General features: G+C 40.9%; 1 protein-coding gene across 1 annotated transcript in view; it reads left to right on the forward strand.

Moving 5' to 3' along the window:
- The first annotated feature begins 342 nt into the window (after positions 1 to 342).
- Positions 343 to 10,378, forward strand: part of LOC104075801 (WASH complex subunit FAM21A-like) — a 36,956-nt gene continuing 26,920 nt past the window's right edge. Inside the window, exons 1-10 of the mRNA XM_009576444.1 lie at positions 343 to 501; positions 2,130 to 2,195; positions 2,849 to 3,022; positions 3,686 to 3,779; positions 4,171 to 4,229; positions 5,047 to 5,094; positions 6,421 to 6,525; positions 7,066 to 7,153; positions 8,343 to 8,411; positions 8,788 to 8,900. Of these exons, the coding sequence (XP_009574739.1) occupies positions 472 to 501; positions 2,130 to 2,195; positions 2,849 to 3,022; positions 3,686 to 3,779; positions 4,171 to 4,229; positions 5,047 to 5,094; positions 6,421 to 6,525; positions 7,066 to 7,153; positions 8,343 to 8,411; positions 8,788 to 8,900 (846 nt within the window). The 5' untranslated portion in view covers positions 343 to 471. The remainder of the gene's footprint in view (positions 502 to 2,129; positions 2,196 to 2,848; positions 3,023 to 3,685; positions 3,780 to 4,170; positions 4,230 to 5,046; positions 5,095 to 6,420; positions 6,526 to 7,065; positions 7,154 to 8,342; positions 8,412 to 8,787; positions 8,901 to 10,378) is intronic.

A 10,378-nucleotide genomic window follows, 5' to 3' on the forward strand; every position in this document is an offset into this window, starting at 1 on the left:
GGGAAGGGCGCCGTGGTAGCAGCCCTCCGGGGCCCCGCCGGGCGGAACGCGGGGAGGGCAGCCCCGGTCAGCGGTCGGCAGGCTCTCTCGTTGCTTTAACCCTCTGGTCCGGGCGAGAAAACTAAAATGAGGAGTTGGCCCGAAAGGAAATGCAGAATGAAGTGGAAACGGAGTAGGATGGGACTTGGTCCCGCGTGTACGTGGGGGTGCTTTAGTCTACGCTGTGTTTATTTTGGTGCTCAGTTGAGGTGTATGATCAACTCTGTCTGTGTCATAAACGGTGCCAAAAGAAAAAGGAGTTGGATGCTGACTATTGCTTTCCTCTGTTGTAAACAGCTTCTGCATTTTCTGCAAGAGTTCTCACAGCAAACCATTTCCAGGACTCATGAAATCAAAAAGCAAGTAGATGGATTGATTAGTGAAACAAAAGCCACAGACTGTCGCCTTCATAATGTCTTCAATGACTTTCTTATGTTGTCCAATACACAGTTCATAGAGAACGTGAGTATGTTCTTGTACAGCATCGAGCTTGTACTTCAAACATTGGGGTTGTCCCTTGCTGTAATGTGGAGAAGTGATTTTACTTTTTGGCAAGTCTGATGTTAATTTAGAGATGAAGTGGCTTTTAATCGCTTTCTGTTAAATGGTGTTCTAATTCCTTCGTGATTGATTTACTATCCAATATTGTCAGATTCCCTTTTGCCTCTTCTGAGGTACCTTCCTTCCTTCTTTATATGTGACATGAAGGTCAGAGTTTTGTTTTTAGGACTATGAATGAGTTGGGATCTCTGATATGTCTTGGTGTATTTTTACAGATAGCATGAATGTAGCATTTGGCTGCACTTGGCTGTCTAAATATGAGGAACGTTATACAATGCTGTAAATTTGCCCAGTTGTGTTATTTTACGGTAAAAGCAGTTGGTATTAAAGATGTTGGACTGCAGACAGTTGTCTGTTACGTTTGGTCATGATGAGCATATTTGCTGGTTAATGTTCCTGCTTTAAGAATATTGCTATTTTAGAAAGATAAAAGCTAGACTTGAAAGCCTGTTACAACATTGTATCACTCAGAGCATGTGTATAATTAAGATGTAGAGCTTTAATAGTCTTTCAGATTTGTGGAGGGTTTTTTAGCACTGTGAGTTTTATCGGGTATTTTGTTTTGATCAGCATTGTTCTCAGGCCACGCATGTCTCATCTGAAGCCATGATGCTATTATTGGAAAGATGCTGGCAGAGGACAAGACAAGATTTCTGTTGTGGGGTTTGTGGTGGTGGTGGTGGTTTGTTTTTTTTTTTTTCCCCCAGAGCTGCAATGTCTCTCTGGCTTATCTTTGCTGTTCAGCATAATGATTCTGCTGAGAACAGTTTGTACAGAATGTCTTAAATCCTGGGTGCTTGAAGCTGTTTGTTCCCAAACTTAAGTGCACAGAAATAGGTCCTCATTTCTAGTTCTCAATTTCGTTAACGTGAGAGATCTGTTTCTTCCCAGGGAATAACTGCACCTGTGTTTGAGAGATTTGGATTTAGGTTTGCAGGTTCAAGGGAGACTTTTTGTTCCCCTGTGTCTTCTTGTAGCTGATCCTACAAAGGAGTGCTAAAAGAGCTGGATGGGAGGGATCATCAGAACAAACTGAAGGCTGAGGGAGGATGTGAACCTTCTCTGTCAGTACAGGAGAAGCATAAACGCTAAAGAAGGAAAGCTACTAAATGGCAGAAAACAAGGAAAACAGCCCATAAGTAAACTTAGGTTCCACTTTGAAGGTTTCTAGAATAGCTTTACGTTAGGGGGGTTAAAACAGTGCTTTTTTTAACATATTCAGGTCAATCTGTGAACAGGGTTAAATGGTCAACTTGTCTTCTACTACTGCAGTGACATTTGCAGTCATGGATTACCTCAGTTGAGTTGAAAGGCTGCCTGATGGTAACTTCAGGGTGATGACTTCAATGCATAAAGGAGGCTACGAAGATGCTTGGCATCAGCCATGGCTTCTTTTTTTAAATGTGTAATGAATTAATATGTAATTCATTACACATTACAGTGTATTTTATTTTGTTGGTGGTGCCCGTGGCTTAGCCCCTGCAGCAGTATGTTGTTCTTACTTGAATTAATTTTGCTTGACTTTTTAGAGAGTATATGATGAAGAAGTGGAAGAGCCTATTCCCAAAGCTGAAGTTGGAGACAAAACAGAGCAGGTAGTTAACTTAAGCTGCCTTGAGTGCTGGCAGGATGTTTGCAGCTGTTGTCTATCTTCTCATTTTCAAACTTATTTTGCGGACATTTATGGCTTACAAACCAAACTGTTTCCTTTCTCCTTGAAGTCTCTCTGTTGGATAGTGTATGTCATTCAAACATAACGTTGACAGTAACATTGGAGGCTACTACAGTGTATGATAATCTGTTAGGGCCTCCCCAAGCTCAGTACTGTGTCCAGTAGACAAGACTTACCCGTCGATTTTCAAATGGCTATGCATGTTTTTTCAGCAAGAGAACTGAGGCCTTGGGCCTTCTTACTGGATTCAGAGGCAGTGAATTGGGGAAGCAGAATCTGACTGCAATTCCCAGGGATAAAAACTCAAGAGATCTTTTCATATATCTTACAGCCCTTGATGGGCTGGGAGCACAAATAAGGTAGTACCGTGCTGGTGTGGATGTTTAGAACATCTCTGTTTCTGGGAATGATGAAGATGAATTAAGTCAAGCAAAAAAGGTTCTGAACATCTTTCTCTTACATATAGTGAAAAAGCTTTCATTGTACTAATTTGAAGTTGAAATTTTGCATGTGTGTTGCAGTGAGGTTGAGTCTTGAGTAAAATACAATGAGAATGTGTTGTTCCTGTTATTAAAGGAAAAGACACGGGAACAGAAAGAAGCTGATCTGATCCCCAAAATCCAAGAAGCAGTGAATTATGGGTTGCAAGTTCTGGACAGTGCGTTTGAACAGCTAGACATCAAAGCAGGCAACTCTGACTCAGAAGAGGAAGAAAGTAACGGAAGGGTGGAACTGATACTTGAGCCAAAGGTACAGAGACCTGTTCTTGCTGGGAGCATGGGTTTGTGTTTGGCTTTGTTGGACTTGGTCTTTGCTTCTGTCAGCAGTATCACTGCATTGGTATAATATTGATATTCGTTACCTAAAAAAAGGATTTGATGACTACATCTGAAGGAGAAGTACTCCTTGCTGAGGTATTGCTTGTGTAACCTACTTGTCTTGCAGTTGGGTTAGCATTAAGGTATGGCACCCTAAAGGGGGTTAGTTTAATAGCAGTGAACTGGAAAGGGAAGCCTCAATTCTGAGTGGAGTGGGACCTTTAAATTTCATGCTTTTTAGGTACAAACCACATCTTCATAGGTGGTTTTTACTCTCCCAGTAATTAAGAACCCTAGGTGCAAGATTTAGAATAAGATTGATGCCTGCAAGTCTTTGCAAGGATATTCTTCTGTTAGATGACATCTGGAAAACAAGTTGGGACCATGCAAATAGAAGTAGCTCCCTTCTTTGACAGTGTTAAAAAGGAATAAACCTCAACTGGCCCACCCAGTTCAAGCAGGTATCTGGTGGGACTCTCTTTAAACAAGCTTGTATCTTCCTTGAGTTAAAACAAGGGGTGTAAGACTTCTGTCTTCATTAGCAATGTAGAGCTGTTCCTAGATGTCAGAAAGACCTGATGTTGTCTCTTTCCAGGATCTCTATATTGACAGGCCTTTACCTTACTTGATTGGCTCTCAGCAGTTTATGGAACAAGATGATGTTGGCCTTGGAGATCTCTCTAGTGAAGGTATGTGCTGACATGACCTTTTATTCCTACGTGAGTAACTAGTTCCTAATCTGAGACTTTGGTCTGTTTTAACTCACAGCTTGGGTTACACTACGTAGTGTTCTTGCATGTTTAGATGCACACTGTAGTTGGCTGGGGAAAAAAAATGTGCATCATGCTGTAACAACCACTTTTCCGGTATGCAAGGCAGTAACTTCGGCTCTGTGTATTAGAAACGCAAAGTGATGAAACTTCAGCAGCCTTCAAAGCTCTTCCAAACCACTCTTTTCCACCTGATTTTTAGTTCTCTTCACAAAGCCTTTAAAGTTACTGTTGATATGTCTGGTGACCACATTGCTCTGTGTACAGATGTCATGTCTGATCTTAACTTTTCTGTTTTCATTTAAAATAGAAGGATCCGTAGATAGCGATCGTGGGAGTGTAATTGACAGTGAAGAGAAGGATGAAGAGGTAAGTGACAAGTGACAGAGTACCAGCTACTTTGCACAAGGATTCATGAGTCCTTGGTTGTGTGTGAGGCCATTAGCTACCTTGCTTTTTATTATCTTGGGTCTCAAGATAATGTTGCACGATGTCTGTTCCCTATGTCGGTTGTGGTAAATGTGCTTTTCGTTATTATTCTTATGCAGTAGCTTCCTCTGCAGCTTTTCAGAGGAGCAATAAAGTAGTATTGGCTCTAACTGCTATTATAGTAGAATACTTCAAACTGAAGTGTTTTATTCCAGTCTAATTTCACTTTATGAATCAAATCAGATTCTTATCAAGAATTGCATTTATGGAGAACAAATCTGTTGTAAATGACAGTTAGAAAGAATGGGATGGATGCTAACAGGAGCAAGTTTAAATGTGAAGTAGGTGTCAGTAATTCACCTCCAGGCTTTGCCTCATAAATGTGCTGCATTGGACTATCAATTTCTGATATGTTTTGCCTGCCTTGGCTGGGATGTCTCTGCTTTGTAACTGTGCTATGGAAGCACTCCCTTTTTCCTGAGGAATTTGCTTTTGGTATCTTTGCTCAATTAAAATTAAATCCCTTTTGAGTTACTCAAATGCACTATCAGATGGAGTTTGCTGTCTCTGCTAAATTAATGACTTTCTAGTAAGCTCTGTTCATAAAGATGGTCAACGGTGGGGGAAACAATTCCTTGGTCCACGGTGTGGAGATCTGAATGTCCAAACGTAAGCAAGTCCACAGCTTCTGAGTCCTCTCTTGATGACTGGACAAAAATAACGTGTGATACTTGCCTTTGGGTCTGTTGTGTTCCAGGAGTCAGATGATGAATTTGGAAACCCTAGTGAAGATGACCAAAAGGCGGTACGTTATACACCCTGGTACAACCTGAAAGACTTTCCACTTGTGACACACTGAGGATGCAAGAAAGAGGAGATAAGAGCTCTAGATGATTAACTATTAAAAACTTTTGTTAAGTCTGATTTGTATAACTTTGTATGGGAAGGTTGTCCTTGCCAGATGGCACTGTGTTGTGAAATTGAACCTGGGTTGGACTTAAAGACACACTTTGCATCTAATGATGGCTTGCAAGCGTATGTGGGATGGCATTGCCTGATGTGTGTTTTCCTCAGGAATAATCTTGGAGTTATGAGAGTTCAAAGAATCTACCCCAGGAAAATGAGGCTCCCATAGGATTATTGGGTCTATAATTAAAATTCTAAACTTGCTATGCAAGAAGTAAGGAACAGTGCAGTTTGGGTATGACATGAAATCAAAGATGTGAACAGTATTAAAGGTTTGAGAAGTATGTCTATTTGGATTACGAATGAAAAAGGAAAAAAAATGTTTAGATTGAAAAATTCAAGCCTGAATTTTTTAGTCATTGGTAGTGGGAGAAGGAATCTTACCCACTTTTAGGTGTGCCACTGCAAAAGACATTTACGCTGGGGATCCTTGATCTGAAATGGTTTAGTGCCAAAAGAACAATGTTTCAAAAAGCAACCCTATTTTAATCTAGGTATTGATAAAACAATGTTACAAAAGCACTCAGATGTTACACTATATTGACCTTCATAGGGTAACGTTGTGTGCCTGATGTATTTTAAGATGATGTTCGTGATTTAGGTCTTTTCTGGGCCCTTGTCCATGCCAGCCCCCAACTCACAACTCACTTCATCTTTTTTATCCTCTTTTTTTTTTTATTGACATGACTGAAGCCAAGATGTGGGCGTGTATTGTCTGTCATTCTGCTATCTGCCTTAGGAATAGCTCAAGATGATATAATTTTTTACTAGTTGATCACAATGTTCCTGAGTTAAGGCTAAATACTAGGTCTTTAGTGGAGAGGAGTTCGTAAACTAAGGGAAGTAGCACAGCCAAAGCAGTTCAGGCTTGTGTATAGTAGCAGTACGGTCCTTGGGAGGAGACACTTAGTGTCCTCAGTCGCACCTCTGGTCCGGAAATGTTCGGTGACACAGCATAGGGGTGTACTAGAGAATGCAGCAACTTGCTTGGAGCTAGAGGCACTCCTTCCTTACCTCTCAAAAGCTATGAAGTACCCTAAACTGGCTGAATGTTTCCCTCCTTTCAGTAAGTTTGCTTTGAATATTTTATCTAAGCAGGTGTAGTTTTGTGCTTGTTATGTATGCCAACTTCAGGAGAACACAACAGGGCATTATTGTTTTTTAGAGGACAGCACAGATGAGTGATGAAGATGATTATGATGGCTGTGATCTCTTTGACTCTGAAAAAGAGGAAGATGAGGATGGAGACTTAGACGAAAGCACGAGGCCTGTAAGTAATTGTTGCCTTCCTGGAGACAGAGATTTGACTTCCCTCATGAAAAATCTGTCCTTACAGGGATTATAATGGCAGCTCTCGGTTACCTAGGGATGGGATCCTGTAGAGAAGGCCTGTAAAAATCCTGAATGGTCTTTCAACATGGTTGTTCAGGCTTCACACCTTTAAACCAGACGATTCCTGTACCCTAAGCTGGCATCAAAGCTGTCTTTGAAGGTCTTTAAGAAATTACTTTTTGCATTTACCTGTGGTAAATGCTTCTTGCTTGTCCTGCTCCCAAAATGAGGTGACATTAAAAAATTATGTGATCATAAGGGACTAGAAATGGCTTTTTTTCCTCTTGATGCATGCATAATCTCTTAATTGCTGTCTTAATAGAAAGCTGCATTGCCTCATCTGAGGGCTTCAATCAAAGTCTAGACAGGATATTGTACAAGTGAGGCAGTAGAATACAGTATTTATAATTGTAGTTGCATCTAGTTGGTAACCGGATTGTATATAAGGAATATGCTGTTATTTGTCCCTACTCCTCAGAAAAAGAAGAGGCCAACATCATTTGCAGATGAGCTGGCAGCCCGAATCAAAGGAGAAGTACCAGTCAAACAGGATGAAGAGTGTTCGTGTAAGTTAACTCTTTAGCTTTGATAGGCGCTTGTGAGATAGTGGGGGACTCGTGAGAGAGTTGGACAGGAGATTCTATGTAACAGAAGTTTCACAGATCTGTTATTTGAATATGTATTAGGTGAAAGCCCAATGAGCACTAAAGACACTATTTTGTGTTCTGAGAAGCTTTTTGACCATAACTTATAGGAATGAATTGGAATCCACCGAGTGTTATAGTGGAAAATACATTGCTTTCAGGTGAGGCAGGTCACTCCCCAAGCACACATATTATTTGAAAGGTTTTCCCTCCAATCTGATTCTCCCTCTGCTTGTAAAACTGCATGTTTGACCACATGTTCTTCCCCCTGTTTCAGGCAAGTATGTGGAAGCCACTGGTCACTGTAGTCTTTTTGTGAGCTCTACAGTGGAAAACCCCTCAAGCAGTGGATTTATGTTTTCAGGGGGTGTAGGTTGTTTGTTTATTTCCTGTTTGTGGCTTAAATATGCTGCGTTTTGCAGAACTTTTCCTTGTTACTGTTTTCAGTGATATTTTAGACTACTGCATTTGCTTTTGCATCGCTTTTAAAGGGAGAGACCTCTCTCAAGTAGTTATTCTTGCAGCAAAGCCACAGTTGAAAATAACTGACTGAAATAGAGGTGGCAAGCTTGAGCCTGCTTTTGACCTGTAATTCTGAGAGCACGAACAGACAAGAACAGCGTGTGTGTGTTCGTGTGGTTCAAACAATCAAGCTGGGTTTGTGGGTATCAGAGTATAAAACCTACCAGGTTACCTTGTTCAGTTCATTGAAATAACCTTGAGATGGTAAGGCCAGAGGGAATAAAACTCTGGCTTTGCCTTAGGTAACTGAATGAAGGATAGGATGTCTGGAGCCATTGGAGATACTCAAAGGTTCTGTGTGCTCTGTGTGGGATCTGCACCATCTGGAATGCTATGTTGCTCTCTGGCATCTCAGGTGACACTAGTCTGTGTGTGGGCAACTGTGTTGAACCCACAGTGTCTGACAGAATGATTCTATTACAATTTTAAGTGCCAATTTTAGAACCTGTACTTCATAGAATTGCTTCAGTGGGCTGATTCATATGAAAACGTATAGGTCAGCTTGGTTAGATTTTTTTTTTTAGGTTCTCTTTATCATTGATTGATCACAGGACTATTTTATTTATGTTTTGAAATTTTCTTCTTAAAGCCCTGTCACCAGAGACCAAAACAAGGAAAACCCCGAAAGAGAAGAAAGAAGTGAGAGTTCCATCAGATGGTAGGATTTCCTCCTCTCTTGTTTTTGAATTGTGGGCTGGAATGTAAGACACCGCTTAGGAAATTGTGGCATCTACTCTAGAAACTGGGTGGGATGTCAGTGAGCATCCTTCAAGGTGAGTGTGTTCACAACTCTAGGTTGTGATGTGCATTTAAAACAAAGCTTGAAACAGGCCTAGTGAGAGTTCCTTCTTAAATATGGTCTTGTGGAGCAACCATATACAACCCAATTTGACTACAGCAGCTTCTCTGTATGTGTCATGTTTATGAGAGAGATGGGATGGAATCAAACCAGGTTTTATTTTGGCTGTCTCTTTAATTCCCTTTCCTGAAACTTGGTCAGTTGCACCACAGCTCTTGGCTCTTGTGCTTTCCAGATGAAGATGATGACATCTTCAAGCCTCCTAAGTTGACTGATGAAGACTTCGCACCCTTTGGGTCTAGGGGTGGCCTTTTCAGTGGTGGAACGGGTCTCTTTGACGATGAAGAGGTGAGAATGCTGGAGAGGATAGAAATGGAGTGTGTGTGTGTCCCTTTTGAAAACAAAACAAAAGATCGCAACAAATTCCCACTTTTGGAAGGCAGGGAGGGGAAACAACATTTTGTTGCTTAGTAACATTCAAGCATAGTGGAACAGTGTAGCTTTCCAGTGGAGAAAGAGAACTATGCAAGTGAGGTACTTATGTTCCCCTTGGCGCGAAGCCCTCTCTTCTGCAGTAGTGCTGCTAGAGATGCAAGTGTGGTCCTATCATTATATTGGACAGGTTCTAATTCCAGCAGAGCTTACTCAGCACCTGCCTCACTTTTATCCATGGAGATAAACCAAATGCCATACTGCTTGTTTAGTTTAAAACACAAGATTTCTACTAAAATGCTTGTGAAAATACTGAATTTTGTCATTCTCTCTTTCTCCCTGGGTTTGGGAGAAATTTGAGAGGAAAGAGAACATGATGTCCTTTCCATTTTATCTTTCACAAACCATGTCCGATAGTGACGCTGTTGCGTTTCTCTGTCTCTGTGCTGTTAAAAGTTCGCTATTGCAATTATGTTATGTTCTTTCATCTAGATAGTGTACAATTCCTGGGTTACCTGAACTGGCAAGAAAAGTTCACGTTAAGCTTATTCTTGTGCTATGTATCTATAGCTGATTTGATGAAGGAATGGCACAAAGTGCATTTCTGACCTTATTTTAGCATTGTTTGTGCATGTGAAGGGGGAGAGAAACCCAATGTCAGGGATACTTAAGATTTAATAATCTGACAGTGCGGTTGTGTAAAACAAATGATTGCCTCTGATTTTATCATGCAGCTGGTATTGGTAACAGTCAAGCGTAGTCCAGAATAGTAGCCAAACTGTTGCCTTTGTGGGATGTTTTGTTCCTTGTTGCAACTAGAACAAAAGTCAGGTGTTCCTTGGAGCTGAGGAGGCTATTAGACTGAAATTTGGAAGGAGACCTCATGTATAGCTGACCTCAAGCTTACCATGCCAATCTGCTAGAATATAGCCAACAAGCACCAGGCAGGGGCATTGTGTGAAGGGAAGAGGATAGTTCTATGCAGTGCTTTCCACTCAAATGCAGCATTTATTGAAAAAATATTAATGTGCTCTCTTTTTAAGTGGCAGTCAACAGCTTTAAAAAAAAAATTTTAAAAAAAAATCCAATAGCGCAAGCCAGCTTTGTGTTGGTGCGAGTTCACATGAAGCTATCATTAGAGCCTCTTGGTTACTTATTGCCAAGACTACTTTCCTCATCCTGTAAACACAGGACAGCCAAGCAGATTTATCTGTGATTGTTCCCTGCCTGCATACACTTGTTCTGGGTTTCTGTTACCTGAAATTTAATCATTTAGGAAGGGTAACTTATCTTCACTTACCTTGTGCAATGGAGGAGGCCTTACTGTACCAGAAGGCAGCCACAGTAGGTCAACAGGCAAATAGTGACTGACAAATGTGCAATAACTCACTGAC

This window comes from Fulmarus glacialis, unplaced genomic scaffold (genome assembly GCF_000690835.1).
Source record: "Fulmarus glacialis isolate BGI_N327 unplaced genomic scaffold, ASM69083v1 scaffold47024, whole genome shotgun sequence".
NCBI classification, from domain to species: Eukaryota; Metazoa; Chordata; class Aves; order Procellariiformes; family Procellariidae; genus Fulmarus; species Fulmarus glacialis.